The 22,511-nt window shown below is 55.6% G+C and overlaps 1 protein-coding gene across 1 annotated transcript; it reads left to right on the top strand.

Annotated features, from left to right (window-relative positions):
- Positions 1-7,897: 7,897 nt before the first annotated feature.
- CIBAR2 (CBY1 interacting BAR domain containing 2) lies at positions 7,898-18,445 on the top strand. The gene is made up of 9 exons (XM_055305220.1): positions 7,898-7,961; positions 8,955-9,189; positions 11,160-11,228; positions 11,303-11,404; positions 12,133-12,134; positions 12,351-12,459; positions 15,917-16,030; positions 17,474-17,596; positions 18,329-18,445. Exons 1-9 carry the CDS (start codon positions 7,942-7,944, stop codon positions 18,443-18,445), a joined length of 891 nt encoding a protein of 296 aa, XP_055161195.1. The 5' UTR covers positions 7,898-7,941.
- Positions 18,446-22,511: the final 4,066 nt, after the last annotated feature.

The raw sequence follows: 22,511 nt of genomic DNA, 5'->3' as shown, positions 1-22,511 counted from the left end.
GACCGCCCCAGGTCACACAGCGCGGTCTCCCCAGGACCGGGAGCCCTCCCCTGCAGGGCCCTTCCCCCACAGCGCTCCCAGGCTTTTCTATTTGATGCACCCAGATAGCAGCTACTCCAACCCCTTCCCGGCTTGTGCATCATCAGGTTTTGAAATCATCCCCGGGGTTTCCAAGGGAAACATATTTTGGGTTTTCTTTCTTTTCTTCTGCTCATTTGAAGAAATCCGAGAGTCCTTTCTAATTGTTTGGTCAAGACTGCAGACAGGCAGTGAGGCACGCCACAAATATGATCTTGAGCCCCAGGAACCCACCGGCCTGGAGAAACACAGGACATCGGGCCTGCCCCTGGTGCTTGGTCAGCACATAGGCTCTGAGTTCTAGGCAGTACAGGGCATTTGCCAAGTTCTCCAGATCTCCGACATTGGGTCCCTGTTGGCACACGCTGAGGGAGTCTACGTCAAGCTTCCCGGGGCTGGGGCTTTCATGAATGGCGGTACCAACTGAGTCCATGAGGAGTTGCTAGATGTGGGTCCTGCCAAAAGTGGGGCCCTGCAGCCTCGACTACATCCCCTCTCCTCCTTTGCAGCTAGGTTTGGCCATGTGACTAGGTTCTGGTCAATGGGATACAAGCACAAAGTGCTTTGTTGTACAAAGTGTGCAGTGTTTGTTGTACAAAGTGATGTGTACAACTTGAGTAGAGAAAGGAGCATGGTCTTTGTCCCTCTCTTCTCCTTACTGACTAGATAGATGGTGTACATGATGGCTGGACTTCCATCAGCCATTTTGGACCAAGAGGCAACTCTAGGCATAGAAGCCAATAGAAGAATAAGATAGGAGAAATCTGGGCTCTGACATCATGACATCACACATCACACAAGTGAGAAATAAATAAATGTCCATGTTCTTTTTTAAAAATATTTTATTTACTTATTCATGAGACACAGAGGGAGGCAGAGAGAGAGGCAGAGACAGGAGAAACAGACTCCATGCAAAGAGTCCAATATGGGACTCGATCCCAGGACACTGGGATCACGCCCCAAGAAAAGGCAGATGCTCAACCACTGAGCCACCCAGACTTCCCAAATGTCCATGTTCTTAAAGCCATGATTATTTGGGGTTTTCTTTTACTTTGGCCAAAACTATTTTTAAACAATATACCTTATCTTTTTTCGGTTGGGGGTTGGAGTTGCCATCAGTTGCAGAGGAGCTATAGGGGACCTACTATGTGTGAGAGTCTGGGGCAGACTCTGAGATGAGACTGATAATTATTATGCATAATAGTAATTTGTGATACGTGTCAGTGTGTATGTGTAAAGCACTTAGTTCAGTGCCTGGCACAGGGTAAGAGCCTGATAAATGTTAGCGACTATATTGTTCTTACAGGTGAATAAACCATGTATCCTGGTACATGGGATCCAAAGGGCCATCTGAGGTCAGAGGGAAGAGCCCAGGTGCTGGAGGCATTTGAACATGGCCTTAAAGACAGAGTAAGAAGAGCAAGTGACATCAACAAACACCATGACCAAAAGCTTCATGGGTGTTACGTCCCATGATGCTGAGGTCCCTGAGCCTCAGAGAGAGTAAGTACCTCCCCAAGGACCCGGCAGGACTGGACACTTGGACACTCTGGCTCTGCAGTTTTCCTCCCCAAGGGTCTTCGGGCCGAGCATTGGGGCTCGAGCAATGGGAAGAGCATGAGCAAAGGGCCAGGGGTCCCATCTGGAGCTCCGGGCCCGTGTCCTAGAGTGGGGACGTGAGAAGGCCAGGGAAGGCAGCAGGGGCTCTGTGGTCAGCGTCCCCCTGGACAGGTGCCCCGATGAGTTCTCTGGCCCTTCAGTGTTTGTATTACTTCTTGTCCTCTGTGGCCAGCCCCAGAGAGGGGATAAATGGCCAGCCTGGAATGTAGAGGGAGTTTCCTGTAGCTGTTGTAGCAAACGACCACAAACTTAGTGGCATAACACAACACACATCCTTTATCTCACGTGCTGGAGGTCGGGAGGCAGAGCAGGAAGCAGAGTCTGGGGGCGTGAAGGGCAGGCAGGGGGAGAACCCGTCCCCGCCCCTTGCAGAGGCTGCCCATCATGGGGAACTGGGACACCCTGCTTCGTTCTGTATTGCTCTTTGCCAACACGAAGCCCAGCAACTGGGGCAGCGTGCTGTGCCATCTGCTTGCCCATCGCCCCTACCAGCCACACCCCTCCTGGGCTGGCCTGATGCCCCTGCCCCCCGCCCCCATGCATCCTCACTTGGGATGGAGCCATTTCCCAGGAGTCTGGACCACCCTTATGCTTTCACCAACCCCAGCCCAGCTGGGAGCTCTGCTCAACCCCATTCCCACTTAGCATTCCCACTTCCCTCTGAGCAAGACCCCCGAGATCCCCCCCCACATCCCCCATGCCAGATTCAGGATCGGAAGAAACACTGGGGCCAGGCAGGGCCACAAAACCACTGCCAGTGGTGAGGCCTGCAGCAGCCCTGCACTGAGCCCCTTCCTGAGTTCAGGCATTAGCCCGCTGGCTTTGCACAGTCTGTGAAATGTCAGTGCAGCGTAATGTGGCTTCTGGAAAAAAAAACCCAATTCAATCTTTGGCTGCAATGAAAATGTCTGAGGCTTGGATCCTGGGAGGGAAGAGCTCCCTGAGCCGAGCAAGGTCAGGCTACATATGGCGATGGGGCCCCCCTGGGCTCTGGAGGGCCCTCTGCCCACCTGGACCTTACACTACCCTCCTGCCCTGGCTTACTACGGCCAGACCCCGAGGATCCTTCCCAACACCTCCCCAAGGTGAGCTTATGAGGGCGGACGATTACCGTCCCTCCTTCACTGAGGCTCAGTGAGGAGTTTTGGCCTGTGCTGCACCCCAGCCAGGAGCCTGGACTTGGCCCCCCCAACTCCTCTGGATAGAAGGTTCCACGAGGCAAGAACCTATGTGCTCGTGCAGGTAGGCATCCCTACCAGCAATCCAGAGCCGGGGTGGAGGGGACCGTCAGCAGCACTGAATCCCACAGAGAGGATCGACTGAACCCAGGCCCAGGACCACCTCTGAGCGCTCCTCCCAAGTGTGAAACCCGACATTCCAGGAAACACTAATGACCCCAAATGGAGCAACGTTCCCCAAAACGACGGGCCCAGCATCCACAAAGATGTCAGAATCAGGCCAGCTAAAGACAGCCGGTGAGCCTGGACTGGATCCTGGAGCAGGAGAAAATTATGTTTGCTTATTTCCTACAATGACATTATTGGGACAAGTGTGAATTCTGAACAAAGTCTGTAGATGAGATAATAGAACATAATATTACGTGTTAGTTTTCTGATTTCGCCATTTGTACTGTGGCTACGTAAGAGGCCTGTCCTGCTCTTAGGAAACACCCATGAAGTGTCTGGGTCTGGGGGTGTCGGGTCCGCAACTTGCTCTCAAGTGGATCAGAAAACACGCACAGAGAGAGAGAGACAACAGTGAGACGAACTCAGGAAAATGTTAACATTTGGGGAATTTGGGTGAAAGCGTTCTTTCTTGCGGGATTTCTGTACCACTGAAATTATTTCAAAATAAAAAGTTACAAAATAGAAAAGTCAGAGTCTTGAAGGAGAAAGAGGTTGAGGAGCAGTTCTCAATGTAAGGAGACTAAGCAGCCTCGGGCAGGTATTGCAAACCCTCCCAGATCAGCAGGGGCTGGGACGGTGGGGGACGCGTGATGCCACCCCCGGTCCCTGGATTTCCTGGGTGTGACAGTCAGGTGAGGGCTCCCAGGAGAACGTCCTTGCTCTTTGCAGGTGCACGCGGGAGTCTGGCCAAAGGGTCAGGATGTGCATCCCTCTCGTGGTTCACAGGAAAGAGAGACGGAGCCCAGGGGCTCTACACCCGGTCCCCAGCAGGTGTGTTCACCTTCTGCCCGGACTCAGACCTGCCTGCCCCTGAAAAGGGGTGTGGGGTGGGGAGGCGGCGGGAGGGGGCGGGAGGGGCCCTGCAGCCCCGCGGCCCCCTGTCCCCTAGCTGTTCCCTCTCCGGCCGCAAGGTGTCTCCACGTGGCCCTACGAGAAGGTGGTTTTCCTTTTCCAAAGTTCCTTCAAGTTGCTAAGATGGGAATTAAAACGTGGCCCTTCCTGTCCGACCCGCCGGCCGCTCTCCCTGCCGCCCGTGTCGAGGCGGTGGTGGTTTCTGGGCTGTGCTTCCCGCCCTGGTTTCCAGGTCCCCCGCCTCGCCGCACCCCTGCGCCGGCTCGGAGGTCCCCATGAGGGGGTCTCTGCTGCCCTCCTGTGGCCGCTGCCTGCCACACAGACGCCCCTCCTGGAGGGCAGGGGCCTGCAGAGCTCTGCAGCTTCTCCCCATCCTGGAAGAGCTGGGGGCTCCAGGGAAACTGAGCCAGTCCCTCAGGCAGACGAGGGACTTAGGCTAAGGAGCTGGCGCGTGGGACTGGGGGTGCCGACAGGTCCAAACTCCACTGAGCAGCCTGGACACCCCCCTCCCCCTGCAGGAGCTGATGCTGGGGTCTGGAGGTGGAGTTTGGGAAGCTTAGTTTTTCTCCTGAGGCCAGTGATCGAGGCATTGAGGATGGTGTGGGGCCCCCACAGCATGGACATCGGGGGTGCCCACGTGCACCAGGTGAGGCTCAGGGCAACACCTACCTGGGCGTCTGATGGGTGGTGGGATGTTCTGAGGGCCAGGCAGCTGACCCAGAAATCTGACCACCATGGGGCACCTGGGTGGCTCAGTGGTAGAGCGTCTGCCTTCAGCTCAGGGCGTGATCCTAGGGTCCTGGGATCGAGTCCCTCATTAGGCTCCCCGCAGGGAGCCTGCTTCTTCCTCTGCCTGTGTCTCTGCCTCTCTCTCTGTCTCTCATGAATAAATGGATAAAATCTGAAAGAGAAAGAAAAGAAGAAAGAAAGAAAGAAAGAAAGAAGAAAGAAAGAAAGAAAGAAAGAAAGAAAGAAAGAAAGAAAGAAAGAAAGAAAGAGGGTAACCCAGGTGGCTCAGCAGTTTAGCGCCGCCTTTAGCCCAGGGCCAGATCCTGGAGACCCGGGATCGAGTCCCACGTCAAGCTCCCTGCATGGAGCCTGCTTCTCCCTCTGCCTATGTCTCTGCCTCTCTCTCTCTCTCTGTGTCTCTCATGAATAAATAAATAAAATCTTTAAAAAAGAAGAAAGAAAGAAAGAAAGAAAGAAAGAAAGAAAGAAAGAAAGAAAGAAAGAAATCTGACCACCAGGAGTTGGTCAGCAGGAATTTTAAGCATTTTTCCAGTATTTTAAGTAATTTTAAAGTATTTTAAAGTAAAATTCCCTGGTCTCACATTATGCTGTCCTGGTTTCCAACTCCTAATTTTTAAAAGAAAGCCCATCCTTTTTTTTTTTAAGATTTTATTTATTTATTCATGAGAGACAGAGAGAGAGAGAGAGAGAGACAGAGAGAGGCAGAGACACAGACAGAGGGAGAAACAGTCTCCATACACGGAGCCTGATGTGGGACTCGATCCCGGGTCTCCAGGATCACGACCTGGGAAAGCCCACCCTTTGTAAGAGAAAGTCTGTTCTCTGAGTGTGCGAGGAGTAAGAACAGGGCTGTGCAGGGGGCTGAGCGGGGCTCCAAGGGTGGGCCCTGGGGGTGCTGGGCATCGCTGTTACCCTGGGTGTTACTTGCATGAGTCCTTGATGATGCCAGAGAGAGAGATACACAGAGATAGAGACGGGGAGAGGGAGAAAGAGAGAGACGGAGGGTAGAGAAACGAGAGCAAGGAGAGGCCACTTGTTTGCAAAGTCCCACGAAGCAAGGAGTAGAAGCTGGGAGGGATGGGGAAGTCAGCTGGGGAGCATGTCTCCATAAGGAGGAGAGGTTTGCTCATGTTGACGCTGGCAGGAAGGAGCAAGAGGGACAGGGACACAGGGCAGGAGGCTTGTCTGGTCAGGGACAGGATCCAGAACCCAGGGCAAAGGTGCCTCTTCCACATTGGACAAGACTCTCAGTCTGGCTTGTTCGGGAGGGCATTCATCAGCCAAAGAGATAATCAAATGTATAAGGCACAGGTGTGAAGTCGGAGTGACGTCAGAGGAAACTAGGCAGGTCACCAGCCCCTAGTGAGGGAGAGAGGCTGGACACAGGAGGACACAGCATGTGGGGACGTGCAAGTGTCCTGGGGCTGCCATCCTGAAACGGGCCTTAACACGACAGAGGTTTATCCTACAGTCTGGAGGCCAGAGGTCCACAATCAGGGTGTGGGCAGGGCCGAGCTCCCTCTGAGGGCTCCAGGGCAAGACCCTTCCAGTCTCAGCCCCTGTGCCAGACGACTGTCTCCCTGGGTCTCTGCTTCTTCTTCTTATGAGGACATTAGTCGTTGGACCAGAGCCCACCGTCCTCCAGCATGACTCATCTCACCTAATTCCACCTGCAAAGACCCTCTCTCCAAATAAGATCCCTTCCGGAGGTTCTAGGGGGACATTTGGCCAGGGTGGGGGGACCCTGTTCTACTCAGTGCAGCCGCCAAGAGTGAAGGGATCCAAGAATGTGAGAGGGATGTGACCAGGTGCACTGCACAGGGCAGGGGTACAGGAGCCCCCAATCCAGCGCTCCCAGCTTCCTGCAGGGAAGAGCCTCAGGGCACCAGGGTCAGAGGAGGTGGGGAGCTCTGTAGGCATCGCCCAGGGCCTGCAGGGAGCACAGGGCACAGGGAAGCGTAGGGAGCGGCCAGGCAGCAGCAGCAGCACAGGGAGTCACCACCCTGTCCCCTTTGCCTCACTCCAAAGACTTCTCTCTACTAACGAGGGAGGACGAGGACGAGCCAAGGAGCTATTGTCAGGATCCCATTTTCCAGGGGAGGCGACCCGCACAAGGTCACACAGCAGGGCTGGGGGCTGGGATGTAAGCCCGTGTTTAGCTTCCAGATGCACCAAATGAGCAGACTCGCCCGGGGAGCCACAGCAGCAACAGTTGCCAACGTTCTGCTGCGTGTGTTTGGTCCATCTTCCCACCCGATCTCCTACGTCGTCGCTGCCACTTCCACACTTCTTTAGGTAAAATGTACACACCATGAAATGAATACATCTTACCCTTAGTAAAATGTGTTGTATCTTTAGCATGATTTCTTTTTTTTTTAAAGATTTTATTTATTCATGAGATGAGAGAGAGAGAGAGAGACAGGCAGAAGGAGAAGCAGGCTCCACGCAGGGGGCCCGATGTGGGACTCGATCCCTGCACCTCAGGATCACGCCCTGAGCTGAAGGCAGACGCTCAACCGCTGAGCCACCCAGGTGCCCCTTTAGCATGATTTCTCAAGCGTGGTCTTGGATTTTCTCTCTGTGTTGTACCTTCGTACTTTTCTAACAACGAGCAAGAACTGTTTTTTATAAAGAAGGGGAAATATGATAAAATGATGATGGAAATGTTAAAAAGTCCCTTTGGCTGGTGTCCCGCCACCTCCATTCAGCTACACGGCTTCAGGCCCCCCCAGAGTGACGCTGTGCTTTCCCTCCCGAGTAAGCAGGTATCCCAGGACCCTGCTCACCACACCCAGACTTTTGGGGGGAGGTGGGGCGGCACCCCCTCATGGCTAGGAAGGGCCCTCCCTCCTGTGCAGGCTGAGCCCCACGCAAGCTGCCCTGAATCCCATCTCTGTTGCATCCTTGGACCCCCCCACACTGCCTGGCTCCACAGAACGTCCAGTCAAACGAAGTGTACTGGTGGAGGGGGGTTTTGGGGTCCTCTGGGACCCCTCCCCGCAGCCAGGCTGGCCTGGGGAGACGTTGCCAGGCAACCAGCTGGGGCTCCTCCCAGGGTGGCTGTGGGTGGCCATGTTGCCTGGCAACCAGGTGGCAGCGTCCCTAGAGCCCTAGAGCCGGGACCACACAGCTGCGCCCTGCCCCGCCAGCCTCTCCCCTCCCCAGTCTGGCCTGCCGGACCCCTGGGCCCCTGTCCCATTCCCCTAGACTAGGAAAGCTGGTGCCCCCCGTCACAATGAGCATTGTTCTCTCCAGGTGAGTGGCCTGAGCTGGCCTTGGCTGGGAGGGGCTGGGAGGCAGGATTTGGGGGGCTGATGCAGCAAGAGAGATGGGGGCAGCCAGGCCTCCTGGGGCGGGTGGTGGTAAAGGCTGCTCTCCGTCCCACCTCACCCCACCTCAAGGTCAAGGGAAGGCCAGGGAAGCTTCCAGAATCTGACCTCTGCTCTCTGGCATTACTGCCCACAGCTCTGAGGTAGCCAAATTCACAGGATCCATCCCCTCTTTCCCTCATTCGGCTCCACCTGCAAAACCTCTCTTAGTGCCTCAGAGCCCCCCAGACGACACCCCCAGCCCCCGTGGAATGGTCCCTGACCCTCTCTGACCAGGTTTTATCAACGCTCCCTTGGGGCTTGCCTGCCCCTTATCCATTTATTTTGGTGCCTGGTTCCTCTGAAGGTCACAGACTCGACCTTGAAACCACTCGAGGTGCTTCTCGAAACACGCAGCCCCTGCTAATGATAGGGAAACCGCCTGTGCTCTGAGGAACTCTCTGTACCTTCCACTTAATTTTTCTGTAAACCTAAACCTGGCCCCCCCCAAAAAAAGTTTATTCATTTTTTAACAACCTTCAGGGCTCAGAGAAGGGAGACAGTTTGAACAGCTCAGGGAGGTCAGGGTGGGAGGTGGAGGCAGAATCAGGGGATTCTGGGGGGAGGGGCCCTTGCAGCTAGGATGAATAACTCTGCCAGGAAGATGCTAAAGCCCCGCTCAGGGTCCCAGGGAGGGTAAGGCTGGATTTGGAACCAGAGCAGCCTTTGCATCCCTGCCGGCCCCTTGACCAGCCTGCGACCTGGCTGGCCTCCCAGATCTGCCTTGATAGAACCACAAGCATCATCAGATGGGACCAGGCCCCGGGCAGGGAGCTCACCAGCTAGGTGCAGGGTGATGGGTGGGTGACCTCTGTGTTGCTGTCCCGACCTGCCCTGGTGTCATGGCCCAGAACTGCCTCTCAGGCTCCCACCTCCCCAGGAACAGCCAGGTGCGGGTGATGGAGAACACAGTGACCAATGCCGAGAAGTACTTTGGCCAGTTCTGCTCACTGCTGGCCGCCTACACCCGCAAGACGGCCCGGCTGAGGGACAAGGCCGACCAGCTGGTCAAACAGCTCATCGACTTCGCCAACACCGAGAACCCTGAGATGCGGGCCACCGTGAGGAACTTCGCCGAGGACCTGGCCAAAGTGCAGGATTATCGGCAGGCCGAGGTAGGCAGGGGCGCCCAGGGGGACCCCGGGCCCCTTGCTGGGCTCAGGTCTGAGGGCTGGAGCTGCGCTGCAGGGGGCACAGCTAGTGCACATGTCTCTTAAAGAGGTGTCCGTGAGGGGTGGACATGCATAGAGCTCCCTCCCCGGTCATACACCCCCCCACCTCCCTGCCCCATGCCATGGGGCTGAGAGCCTGGAAGCGTTGTGGTGCTGGACAAAAGCCAGACAAGGCAAGGACCCCAGGAAGCCCAGCCTGAGGGCGGGGGCTGTGGGCTCCAGGAGTCCCAGATCGGAGGCACAAGCCCGGAGCCCAGGACCCGGAGAAATCCTGGCGGCTGCAGTGAGGAGGCAGCAGGGTGTTAGGGAGAGAGCTAAAAATAAAAATCACCTGCCAGCCCTGGAGAGTCCTCTGAACCAACCAGCTTCTCTTTGGAATAAGCATGAAACCAGACTGTAGCACACACTGCAGGCAGTGCACAGGGGCTGGCACACAGGAACCTCCCTGCCTTGGGGACGCCTGGGTGGCTCGGTGGTCGAGCATCTATCTTCCTTTGGCTCAGAGCGTGATCCCGGGGCCCCGGGATCGAGTCCCACGTCGGGCTCCCTGCATGGAGCCTGCTTCTCCCTCTGCCTGTGTCTCTGCCTCTCTCTGTGTGTCGCTCATGAATTAATAAATAAAATCCTTTAAAAAAGGAAAGAAAAGAAACCTCACTCCTCTACACAGCCAGGCAGAAACAACCCCACACTCACCGTCTCAGGACGCAGGACTAATGGCACCATTCGTCCCCCCACCATTCCTAATTCCACCTGGTGACAGGGTGGCCACCTGTGTCAGTGAGTGGCCTCTCTCCGAAGGAAGAGTAAAACTTCTCCTCTCTCTGTAACAAGCAGGTCTTCACAGGCTTGGAACCAGGTACCTGAGCAAACTCCCTAGAGACCTGTCATCCTCGATGTTTACGTTTCAAAGACACGCCTGCCATTCCCAGCTTGTAAACCATCAAGAATCTTATTTAGCTTTTAGAAAGGTTTACATGAGTCCCAAAGGGACAGAAGAAAGGGATTTACAATTGCAGGTTTTCTAAAAGAAAATGCTGTAAGGAAAGCAAGGGGGAAAGTCTCTTTTCCTTTCTACTCCTGGGAAAATTATTATTATTTTTAAAAGTTGACTCCTGGGAGAATTATTATTTATTTAAGATTTGTGTTTCCCCTAGCAGGGTCATAAGCCTTGACAAGGTAAAGGAAGGGGCCTGGTGGGGCTTCTAGATCTCCTGGAGCATCTGGCAAGCCAAAATTTCAGAGGATCTCCCTGCCACTGGTCCTCAAGGCCTCAGCCTCACCTGTGACTTGTTAGCAATGCAGATTCTTGGGTCACACTGAGGACTTGCTCATTCAGAACCCCTGGGGTGGGGTGGGGGGTAACTGGCAATCAGGGTTTTAAGGAGCCCAGGGGAAGGGATGGGAGGCTCCTAAGTCTGACTCTCAGGGACTGACTCAGGGGCATCAGGCATCCCCCTCACACACCCTGCTGTGCCCTTGGGGGCTGCATAGGGCTCTCAGCTCAGTCAGCTCTGAATCCCGGGCTACTTCGTGTTCCAAGTGCACCTACTAGTCCCCGCAGTGGGGACGGTAAGGCCGGCTGGAGAACTGAATTGGCAGTGGCACCTGATGGACTGTCATGAAACCCTTGGTGGGCACAGCCATTATGCCCATTTTACAGGGAGGAAACGAGGCTCGTGAGATGAAACGGATCGCCCGAGCCTTGGGGAGGTAGAGCCATGAGCACAGGCAGGTATCCTCAACCGTAAGCGGGGAGGGAGGGTGTCTCGTGCTTCCACGGCCCCCCACGGGCTCCTGTCATGCAGCTACGGTGTGCACGCAGCACTCTACGAATGTAGGCTGGAGCCCACACCGGCTCCACGCACCCCCTGGTTCCATCTGCTCTGACTCTCTGCTTGTCCACACTCCCTCAGGTCGAGAGGCTGGAGACCAAGGTCATCCACCCCCTGAAACTCTACGGGGCGCACATCAAGCAGACACAGGTGAGCAAGGGGCACTGCCTGACGGGGTCTGGCCCGCCGGGACAACCAGGAAACGGCCCTCCTTTTCCCTTTAGGCTGAGATCAAGAAATTCAAGCAAGTCCAGAAGAATGAGATCAAACAATTGGAAAAGCTGGAGAAACTGAGGCAGAAGTCCCCTTCGGACAGGCAAATGATTGTATCCTTCCTGGAAGTGGGGCCTGAAGCTGCTGGGCCAGGGTGGCCATTGGTCACGGGTGTCCCCTGGGTAGGGGCTGCTGGTTAACCTGGCTCCTTAACCACACCGATCTCAGACCCAGGTGAGTGCCCTGTGTCTGTGGGGGGAAGGCAGCGGCTCATGGCAGGTGAGGCATGGCCCACGGAACGGCGAGGTGAGCTTTTACCTGGGCAGGTGTGTGCAGAACTGTGTGCTCAGGATGCAAGTCAAAGGTGCAGGGCAGGCGGTGGGCTGGGGGGTCAGGAGACCCGAGTCTGTCCCCTCATTAGCACTGTTCAGTAAGCCAGCAAGTCACCCCCTCCAAGGCCCCACTTCCTTACCAGGGCTACTCACTAAATGCTCACTGGGTGTGGGCACCTCTAGCTTCATGCCCACTGTCTAGATGGGGAAACTGAGGCCAAGAAAGGCGACCTGCCCGAGGTCACACAGGGGAGGCCAGGGGTAAACTTGGAACTCCACTCTGACGGTCTCTAACTCTAAAATCCAGGTTCTCCGTGTGCCTGGTGACCAGTCAGGTCAGACAAATTAATTACCTAAAAACATTCCACACGCAGGAATTATTATCAAAAGTGGGACACCTATTATACTAATAGCTCAGCAGGTGCCCACTGTTTAATTCCTTCAACAACCCTGCAAGGCAGGTATTATTACTGTCCCCTGCTTATAGGCAAAGAGATTGAGGCTCAGAGAGGTTTCGTGACCGGCCCAGGGTCACACAGCCAGTAAGCAGGTCTGGCCAAGCGGCGCCCAGCCCTTTCACCATGGTCCAGCTTGGCCTTTCCTCTGATGACCAAATTGGCAAGAGAGGTCCATGAGGCAGGAGAGATGACCCAAAGGGAGAATGGGAAACGATCCAGAGTAGTGTGTAAAGGCCCGGACCGCCCCGTGACACTTCCTGCCTCTGGAGCCAGACAGAGACCAGTGTGCAGAGGGCCTCAGTGGATGCCAGTCGTACCACCCACCAGCTGGAGGAGATGATCGACACCTTCCAGAAGCAGAAGCTGAAGGACCTACAGGTAGGCGTGGGCGGCCCGGTGTTGGAAGTACTCTGGCCTCGAGTGTGAGTGTGTTCGTACACGCACATGTGTGTGCGCATCTGTGTGTGGACTTGTGAGCGTGCATGCACATGTGTGCACACTGTGTTTGTGAGCACAGATGTGTGTACGTGAGCATGTGTTGCCAGTTGCCCGGACGGGTCTCAGAGCCTGGGCTCCCAGGACACCTAATCTTGGCCTAATCCTGGCTGCAGGGGAAGGCCCTGCCTCTAAACACCCAGGCCCAGCTCCCACCAGGAGAATTTGGCAGACTTTGCCACCACCAGCCCAAATCCCCATCCTTTCCACACAAGGACCCACAGCATTGCTCTGACTTCCTCCTTCTTTCTTTGCCCTTGACCGAGTAAGCTATGGTTAGGCACAAGGAGTGGGGGGGCACAGGTGCCTCCTCCTTCCACCCCCCCCACCCTGTTCCCCCACTCCACCCCACAGTGTGACCTAGAATCCTGGAGCCCCAGCCAGTCACAGAGATCCCTGCACCCACTCTCAGCAACCCCCCGCACCCACGTTACAGTCCCAGGGGTCTCACAAACGGCGGCTGCCATTTATCACTCCTGGGTTACGTACCCTCCCATGACCCCCCCTTACTCTAAAGATAAAGATAGAAATCCTCCCCAAGCCTCCAGAAGCCCCAGCCCAGCCTTATCTTGGACACAGCAATCCAAGCTGCAGGGCACCAAACCCCGACACACCTCAGGGCCTTTGCACAGGCCATGCCCTCTGCCAGGAAGGCTTTGCCCTCACTCTGCGTCAAGTTACACCTCATCTTCAGGGAAACTCACCGGGAGCCCCAGCTCAGTCCATCCCTGACATTAATTCATGGCTCTGCGCCCCCTGGGGGCAGTTATCCCAGGGTAGATGGGTTAATTGTATTTTTAACTCACTCATCAACCCAACAAATGCTGAATACACACCTACTATGTGCCAGACACTGTGCCTGGCGCTGGGACACCACAGTCAGAGAAGCAAGGCCCCTGTCCTCATGGAGTTGATACCCTGGGGAAGACCCATGACACATGCCAATCATCGTGGGGTGAAGAGTGTAGGGGGCAACTTGCCCACCCCGCCCCCCGCCTGTTGGTGCCACATGAGTCACACACGGGGCACGACGTGGCGCCTGTGTGTCGTGTCCCCCGCTGGGTCCCTGCACTGGGTCCAGGGCCTGCGCTGAGCAGTACTCAGTAAATATCTGGGAAGTGAATGGCGAGTAAGTGAATGCACCAGTGAGAGAAACCTGTGGGGGTTAGCGCTCAAGCGTCCACGTTGCAGGCAGGACCTAAAAGTACCTGCAGACCGTTATTCAGCACCTGATGTTTATGGGGCCTGAACGCGGGGCCCTGGCAAGCGGGGTGCTGGCAAGGGTTTAGGACAAGATTCTTGGCACAGTTAGAGGCCAAGAAGCGCATGCAGCTTAAAATAGGCACCTTTCAAACTTTGGGGATTAAGTTTGTAAGAGGCCCTTCTCCAAACCATCCCCCCCGAAGAACTCTCCCAGTTTTAAAAGCGAAAAAACGCAGAACTTGAGATAATGACTATCAGTGTATAGTTTTAGGTCACATTTCTAATAAAGTGATCCTAAGCACAGGAGAGCTCTCCGGCTCCTGTAAAAGCACGTGGGTAACGCTTCCGGGCAGGCCTTCCCGCAGCCGAGCGTGGGTCAGGGAGCTCCTGGAGGGCTGCTTCACGCGCAGACCGCCCGGCGATGGGTCCACCCTGGAGCCCCATTCCGTGGGTCTGGGGGCGCTGGAGAACGTGCATTTCTCACAAACCCCCAGGTAGGGCTGGTGCTGATTCAGGGCAGCCAGACAGAGCGGCTGCATAACTGAATCTCGGGGGGGCTTCGTGAACTGGGGCCACTCTGGGCCCCGCCGTGCAGATGAAGACACGGGGGCTCAGACAGGATCAGTCATAGGTCAGTGAGTGACAGGAGAAGGCTTGGCCCCACCTCTTGGGCTACAGCGCTCACCACCAAGTCGGCTTGGGGGGCTTGCGGGGGTGGGAGGGAGGCAGGAGGAAGGCGCTCCCCGTTTTGGCCCTTCTCCCTTTCGTCGCCAGTGCTGGCTTGGAGACCTCCTCGGAGCCTGCCTCCCTGGCCAGGGATTTCCAAAGTTTATGGGAAACGGGGTGTTCCTCCTCCCCCGCCCCAAGCCTGTGTCCTGCTGGGGCCCAAAGCAAAGTGGGAGTCTCTGTGAAGGCCTGGTGCACAGTAGGGGGTGCTGGCACATAGTAGGGGGGGGCCTAGCACATAGTAGGGTGCCTGGCGCACAGTAGGGGGTACCTGGCACACAGTAGAGGGTGCTGGCATATAGTTGGGGGTACCTGGCACACAGTAGAGGGTGCCTGGTACACAGTGTGGGGGGGTTGCCTGGCGCACAGTGAGGGGGTGCTAGCACACAGTAGGGGGTCTGGTGCACAATGGGGGGGTTGCCTGGCACACAATAGAGGGGTGCCTGGTGTACAGTGGGGGGGTGCTAGCACACAGGGGGTCTGGTGCGCAGTACAGGGGGTTGCCTAATGCACAGTGTGGGGGTGCCTGGTGCACAGTGAGGGGGTGCTAGCACATAGTAGGGGGCCTAGCGTATAGTAGGGGGTGCCTGGCACATAGTAGGGGGTGCTGGCACATAGTAGGGGGCCTGGCACATGGTAGGGGGTGCCTGGTGCACAGTAGGTGTTCTGGCACATGGTGGGGGGCCTGGCACACAGTAGAGGGGCCTGGTGCACAGTGGGGGGTGCTAGCACACAGCAGGGGGACTGGTGCACAGTGAGGGGTGTTCCTGGTGCACAGTGGGGGGTGCTAGCACACAGTAGGGGGGCTGGCGCACAGTAGGGAGGTGCCTGGTGCACAGTAGGGGGTGCTAGCACACAGTAAGGCCCTAGTGCACAGTAGGGGGGGCCTGGTGGACAGTGAGAGGGGTTTTAGCACACAGTAGGGGATGCCTGGTGCACAGTAGAGGGTGCCTGCCACACAGTAGGGCTTCTGGCGCACAGCAGGGGTCCTGGTGCACAGTAGAAGTCCTGGAGCACAGCAGGGGTGCTGGCACACAGTAGGGGTCCTGGTGCACAGTAGGGGTCCTGGCGCACAGCAGGGGTCCTGGTGCACAATAGGGTCTCCTGGTGCACAGTAGGGGCCTGGCACACAGCAGGGGTCCTGGCACACAGTAGGGGCGTAGCGCACAGTAGGGGGCCTGGCACACATTATGGGGCCTGGCGCACAGCAGCAGGCCTCACTGGAGCCAGGCATGCGTAGGAACCCCGAAAGCGCTTGCTGAGCAGAGTGACACTGGCTTAGGACCTCCCCACCCCCAGAGGACAGCTAACACTACCCCCCCCACCCGCCCATTTGCTCCACGTTCAAGGTGACCCCGGGACCCTCCTTGGGCCAGTGCCGCTTACGTGATTCGGGCTTCTTTCCCCACAGAAAATCTTTTCCGACTTTGTCACCATTGAGATGGTGTTCCACGCCAAAGCGGTGGAGGTCTATTCCAGCGCCTTCCAGAGCCTGGACAGCTATGACCTGGAGAGAGACCTGGAGGTATGGGCACCACAGATGCCCCACTTGCTAGCTGGCGGTACGGGACTCCGTTTGCTTCTGGTTATCCTCGTAGGAGCAATTTTTATTGGCAACATTTTGCGATTGTTACAGTTTCGCAGACTCGTGCTGATGAATTCTTTTCTTTATCTGCCCCCGGCTGCCAAAACCAGAGGTGGAGAATTTTCCCAATTCTATCTTTCTGGAATATCAACATTTTCACCAGGACTTGGGTGTTTAAAAAACAAGCAAATGAGTCAACAGTGACAAAAAGCATCCCAGGCGGAGGCTTGCTGCCGTTCGGGTGCGGACGAGGGCTTACGGGGGCTGCAAATGGAGCAGGGGCTGGCTGACCTGTAAAACCCCTCGCTGCACAGCAGCTGGGCTGCTGCGATGATCCTCTGGTTCGGGGTCGGTGGCTCCGCTGGATGCTCTTTCATGGGTCTTTCCTGGTGTTCAGTTGGCAGCTGGGGCTGGAGTCATGTATGAGGCTTCCTCCCCCGCGCCTGGCGGGTGATGGCTGCTTTCTGGGTTCAGGACGGGCCTCTGGGTCTGCAGGGTTCAGTGCAAAATGGAAACGTCGGCCCAATTCTGTTCAACGAATTGCAAGACAGTGAGAGCAGAGGGTTAGACCAAATACGGGGTTCTTCCGAGCTCGGGCCACAAAGCCCGCCCTGCCTGGCTCCTCAGGGGTCTGCAGCCTGAAGGCCTGCCTGCCCGAGGCCTCTCCAGGTGGCGGGGGGCTTCCTCGCAGCACCACAGCTGGTCTAGAGCGAGCATCCTGGGGCGCCCCACGGTGGGTTATGTGTCTGATTCTTGGTTTCAGCTCAGGTCAGGGTCTCAGGGTTGTGAGGTCGAACCCTGTGGCGGGGGTTCAGATTCTCTCTCCCCCTCTGCCCCTCCCCCGCTTCTCAAAATATTTTAAAAATAAAAAAATAAAGCCAGTATCCTGTGACAGAGGCAGGTAGAAAACGTATCACCTTTTATAACCTAATCTTAGAGGTAATTTAGCGTCGTTTCGGCCGCAGTCCAGGCCTTCGAAGTGAGTCAGTCACTAAGGATGTATTCAAGGGGAAGGGAACTGTATTCCAGCTTGTGGGTAAGCTTTAAAACCACCGTATGAGGTTAAATGCAGACCAGATAGGCTCTGGTGTGCCCACTTATCTCTACGATATTCTTTTAGGGGCAAGAGCAATCTCTAATTTTCCTGTGTGACTATGGATGTGTTACCTAGGCTCCCTAGGCCTGTTTCCCCGTCTATGAAATGGGATGCTGATGCCCACTTAGCGGGCTAGTGTAGATCGCAGGAAGCTCCCAGACAGGACCTGGGCCAGGTCGGGGTTCTGGGAGTGCCCGCTGTGCATCGCCTCCGTCCCCTCCTTCCTCCCCACACCCCTTCCTTTCTTTCCTGATTGGAAACAGCTGGCCCTGGTCTCTCCGTGGCAGGATTTTAGAGCCAAGACGCATGGGGTTTATGGACATCACGATGCCCGGCCACTCAAGGATACCACCCCCTCCCCAACTGTCCCGTGGTCTGTCCCAGCTGTCCCGTGGTCTCTCACTGGCCAGGTGAGCACTGGGGCTGGGAGTGTTCATCCTGTGACGAGGGGGAGGCCATCTGAGAGCAGGGATTTCCACGAGGTTCTGCTCGGGGAGTGTGGAGTCCTGCCCCGGGGTCCTACCTGGACCGGCCAGTCCGAGCCGGTGATCTGTAGCTCAGAGCCCAGCACGAGGCAGCCACTGCGTGTCCTGAGAGCCCCCCGGAGGCATCCTGAAGTGTGTCCACTGAGAAGCAGGGGCTCTGGGCAGGTCATTCCTAGTTCCTAGCCCATGGGCTCATAGGTTTCAAAAGTCTGAATTTCTCATATTTTAGGAAAGTCATATGGTACATGGTATCCTAGGAGCTCAGCAAAGCACATCCGTATTCCTGCAGGACTCTGAGTCTCAACCAAATGAGACAAAGACTCCAAGCAGCCTCACGCCCATCAGAAGAGGTTTAGTCACTGAGTAGGGGGCAAGGGGGAGCCTCACCCCACAGTGGAGGGGGCAGGCTTCCTGAATAATCCTCTAGGCAGTGAAGCCAGCATGGCCCCCAGCTAGGCCACCTGGGTCCGAACCCACTGCTCCTTAACCTGTCTGTGCCTCAGACTCCTCCCTCGCAAAGTAAGGCTAATAGCAGTGCCCCCCTCGCCTGCAGGGCTGTGGGGAGTACTAGGTGAACCAATCTCCAGGAAGCTCTTAGAAACTGCAGACACTTGTCGCCGCCCCCGTAATTACTGATGCTATTGCTGTGTCATTCAGAGCACTCAGATGGCCATACAGAGCCAGAGGGGAGACGAGGAGGAGAGCACGGACCACTCTGCGGAGGAGGACCCCGTGGAGGACCTCACGGGGCAGGGGCAGACGCCCCATCCATAGGGCCAGAGCTCCCCAGTCTGAAACATGGGGGCTGGGGGTGGGCTGGGGGCTCTGCTGCATCCCCCCACCCCCAGGTGAGTCTCATGTCCTCTGAGCCTGTTTCCTCGTCTGCACAACAGGGGCAATCTCGCTCACCTCACAGGTCACTCTGGGGATCCATGGGCTTAGCATGGTGCCTGGTGCCTCATAGGTGCTCAATAAACGTGGGGTGCATCGTAACCTGAGTCGTACTGGGTCTCATTTCGCAGCTTATGACCTGGGGACTCGAGGGGTTAAACCTCTGCTAATGCTGTGAAGAGGGTGGATTAGTCTCCCAGGGCTGCTGTAACAAAGCACCGCAAGCTGGAGGCTCAAACAACAGGAATTTACTCTCCCACAGCTGGGAGGCCTGCAGTCCCCAATCTAGAAGCAGGCAGGGTGGGCTGCTCCTGACGGAGGGAGGATCTGCTCCAGGCCTCCCCCCGGCCTTCGGCACCTGCTGGCCATCTTTGGCGTCCCCTGGCTTGGAGACGCGGCACTCTGATCTTGGTCTGCATCCCCACATGGCATTCTCTGCGTGTGTGTGTGTGTGTGTGTGTGTGTGTGTTTGTCCAAATTCCCTCTTTTTATACAGACACCAGTCTTATTGGAGTACGGATCCACCCTACCCAGTGTGACCTCACCCTAACTAATTATATCTACAAAGATTCTATTTCCAAATAAGGCCACATTCTGAGGCACTGGGAGTTATGTCAACATATGAGTTTTGGGGGGATGTGAGTCACCCCTAACACGTGGACATGATGTGCAGGGATAACCTTGGGACCAAGGACACATCACAGAGGTCTAGGGGGATGGAGGGTTGATGAAGGTGAAGGAAGGGGGTGAGACTGTGATTTTCATATTGACACAGTACAGAACACGAAACCTTCATGGGATCATTGCAGGATTAACATCCTCATCACAGTGACTCTTAGTCACCAAATCCAGCTCCGTGGCACATCCTTGGGGAAGCCCACCCTGATTCTACCAGGGGCAACACCCATTCCAAAAGTAATGAAAACATTCTATATTTGGGGCACCTGGGTGGCTCAGGTTAAGTGTCTGCCTTTGGCTCAGGTCATGATCCTGGGGCCTGGGGGTCAAGCCCCACACTAGGTTCCCTGTTCAGTGGGGAGCCTGCTTCTCCTGCTCCTGCTCCCCCTGCTTCTGCTCTCTCTCCTCTGTCAAATAAATAAACAAAATCTTTAAAAAAATGTTCTGTATCTTCTACATAATGATTTATAAAACATATAGATTGTATTGCATATTACACGTCATCACATTTTACGCCATGTCGTATCTCCTACTTTTACATGCATATGTGTGTGCACACAAACAGGCACACACATGCACAAATGCACATCTTCTTCAACCTCAGCTGTGTCCCAACCATACTGACAGTTTCTAGAGAAAAACAGCCTCACTATTCACCTGGCGGTCCTGCAGCCTGGTGGCACCCGGCACACAGTAGGTGCCCATCCCTTCCTGCTCTGACCCCAGCGCACCAAACGGACCAATGCTTCTTAACTCCAGGGTTGGACTCAGCCAGCGCCTTCCTTGCCACCATCTCTGCAGATGGACACTTGGGAAGCAGCAGAAAGATTCAGAGCTTCTCTCTTCTGGGGCCCCGGAGGCAGAGGTGGGCGGTGGGATGGACAGGGGTGGAAGGAGCGTGACTTTTGGGGGGCTCTCTGGACCAGCAGATTGGGATGATCCCTCTCCCTGTGTATGCTTGGCTATCTCTCCCCTCTTCCCTGAGGGCGAGCTCACCTGCTGCTGGTCAGAGCGACTTGTGCAGGTGTCTGCGCAGGACAGAGAAAGCACCCGACACCACTCCCTGGTCAGGACCGATGACCTGGTGAGGGGGAGCCTCGTCCAAGCACAGGAAGATGGGAGCTGCTGCTTCAGAGGAGCAGGATTTTGGGGAGCGGGAGCATCTGTGGTGCTGTGGTGCCAGGGTCACCAGCCATAGTTAGCAGCCACCGGCTGGCCTGTGGAATCCTCCAAGTGTTGAAATTCAAACCAAACGGAGCCAAATATCCCATGTCTTATCCAAAGATAGTTAAGGGACAATTAACCAGAAACCATATGGACTGAAATGAATGCAGCTACAAACTTCACAATGTACACCAAAATTCACACAAAACTGTCCAGAGATGAATTTCAGATGCAAATCTATAACCACTGTAGAATAAATACAAAAGACAATCTACATAACCTTGGGTTTGGGGATGAGTTTTAACACAAGACCCCCAAAGACTATCCACACACACGCACAAATCGGTAACGCGTACTTTATAAAATTAAGCCTCCTACTCCCTGGAAGACTTTGTTCAGGGAACCAGAGAACGAGACTTAGACTGGGAGAAAATATTTGCAAAACCCCTATCGACCAAGGATTTGTATTCAAAACATACAAGGAACTCTCGTAGGTCAATAAGAAGACAAGCCAGCCCATCCAAAACAGGTAGCGGTCTGAACAGACACCTCGGCAGAGAAGGCAGACAGTGGCCGTCGCTGGAGGGTGAGGCACACAAATGCTTCTATCAAAACACAAAAATCCAACCGGACAAATCAGATGATCTGGTTGGCTTTGCTAAGCGACTCATCAGTTTGGCAGTATCCTGTCCAGAAAACAGTGGGGTGTTCCCTCAACGCTTCGATACGGTCAGAGGGAGGAAGGTTACAACCTAGAGAGAAACACCATCGAAGGCTTCACTGTTTTTTGTTTTGTTTTTTTAAGATTTTATTTATTTATTTATTCATGAGAGACACACACACAGAGCGAGAGGGAGGCAGAGACACAGGCAGAGGGAGAAGCAGGCCCCATGCCGGGAGCCCTATGCAGGACCCGACCCCAGGACCCCGGGATCGCGCCCTGGGGCCAAAGGCAGGCGCCAAACTGGCGAGCCACCCAGGGATCCCCACACTGTTTAAGTTTTAAATTGAGTTTTTGTGAGTTTTGAATTTTGAGTAAGGTGTTTTTTTTTTTTTTTAATTTATTTATGATAGTCACAGAGAGAGAGAGAGAGAGGCAGAGACACAGGCAGAGGGAGAAGCAGGCTCCATGCGCCGGGAGCCCGACGTGGGATTCGATCCCGGGTCTCCAGGATCGCGCCCTGGGCCAAAGGCAGGCGCCAAACCGCTGCGCCACCCAGGGATCCCGAGTAAGGTGTTTTAAATGTATTCCTGTAAAATTTAGACAGAAAAGTCTGGTCTTTTTTTTTTTTTTTCTGCCTTTTGTAGGTGGGAGCTCTGTGGTCTGTGTATGCCACGTTTGGTTCTCGCAGGACCACCCAGGGCAGGTGGTTAAGTTCCTTCTCATTTTACAGACGTAAAAATGAGACTCGAGGAATGATTTGGTAGTTGGGGGTGGGGGTGGGGTGGGGGGTGGAACGGGACCTGGCCTCTTTCCTGGGGCTAACCTGCCCCATGGTCTTCTGGGTCCCTGTTGCCCTAAGGGGATCCTTCTCCTTCCACATAGTTGCCTCCGAACCCCACCGTCGGTTGGCCTGCCGCTGCTGGTGGAGTCCCCGGAGCACCAGAGGATGAGTCAGATGTGACAGCCTGGGGATGGGAGCATCCACCGCCCAGTCAGTCCTTCTACATTTGCCAAAGAGGGGCTGGTATTCTCCAGACTGGGTGGGAGAACCGGGGGCATGGAGGCCAGGCACCCCAGGGAGCATACCCCACCCTGCCCCCGGGACCCCCCTCGCCCTTTCCCGGGCCCTTCACTGCTCCTCAGATTCACCTCCCTCAGCCCTTTAGGCCAGAGATTTAGCACGTGCCTACCGACTTCTTATAATCAGAAAATGAGAAAGAGCACCATCTCACAGAGCACGCCTGTCAAACCCCACCGGAAAGGACCGGTAAAGGCACCCCACCTCGGTCAGGTAGGAGATGCAACTGGGTTCCACCTACAGCCCTCACCCTGAGCCCCCCAAACACAGGAGGGATGCGGCCTGGGCTCAGAGGGCTCAGGGGAAGAGCAGGCGAGGACTCCAGCAGGAAGGGGTTGCAGGGATCTGGGGGCCCGGGCTGAGGA

The sequence above is a fragment of the Nyctereutes procyonoides genome, unplaced genomic scaffold, assembly GCF_905146905.1.
Source record: "Nyctereutes procyonoides isolate TBG_1078 unplaced genomic scaffold, NYPRO_anot_genome, whole genome shotgun sequence".
NCBI classification, from domain to species: domain Eukaryota; kingdom Metazoa; phylum Chordata; class Mammalia; order Carnivora; family Canidae; genus Nyctereutes; species Nyctereutes procyonoides.
This window is presented reverse-complemented; position numbering and strand designations above follow the sequence as displayed.

Bases quoted from the DNA above. Each gene is read 5' to 3' on its own strand.
- CIBAR2 (XM_055305220.1), top strand. From the start codon at position 7,942: ATGAGCATTGTTCTCTCCAG. The intron at 16,031-17,473 runs GTATGGGCACCA...TCTCCGTGGCAG, and splicing joins ACCTGGAGAGAGACCTGGAG to GATTTTAGAGCCAAGACGCA. The intron at 17,597-18,328 runs GTGAGCACTGGG...TGTGTCATTCAG, and splicing joins CGTGGTCTCTCACTGGCCAG to AGCACTCAGATGGCCATACA.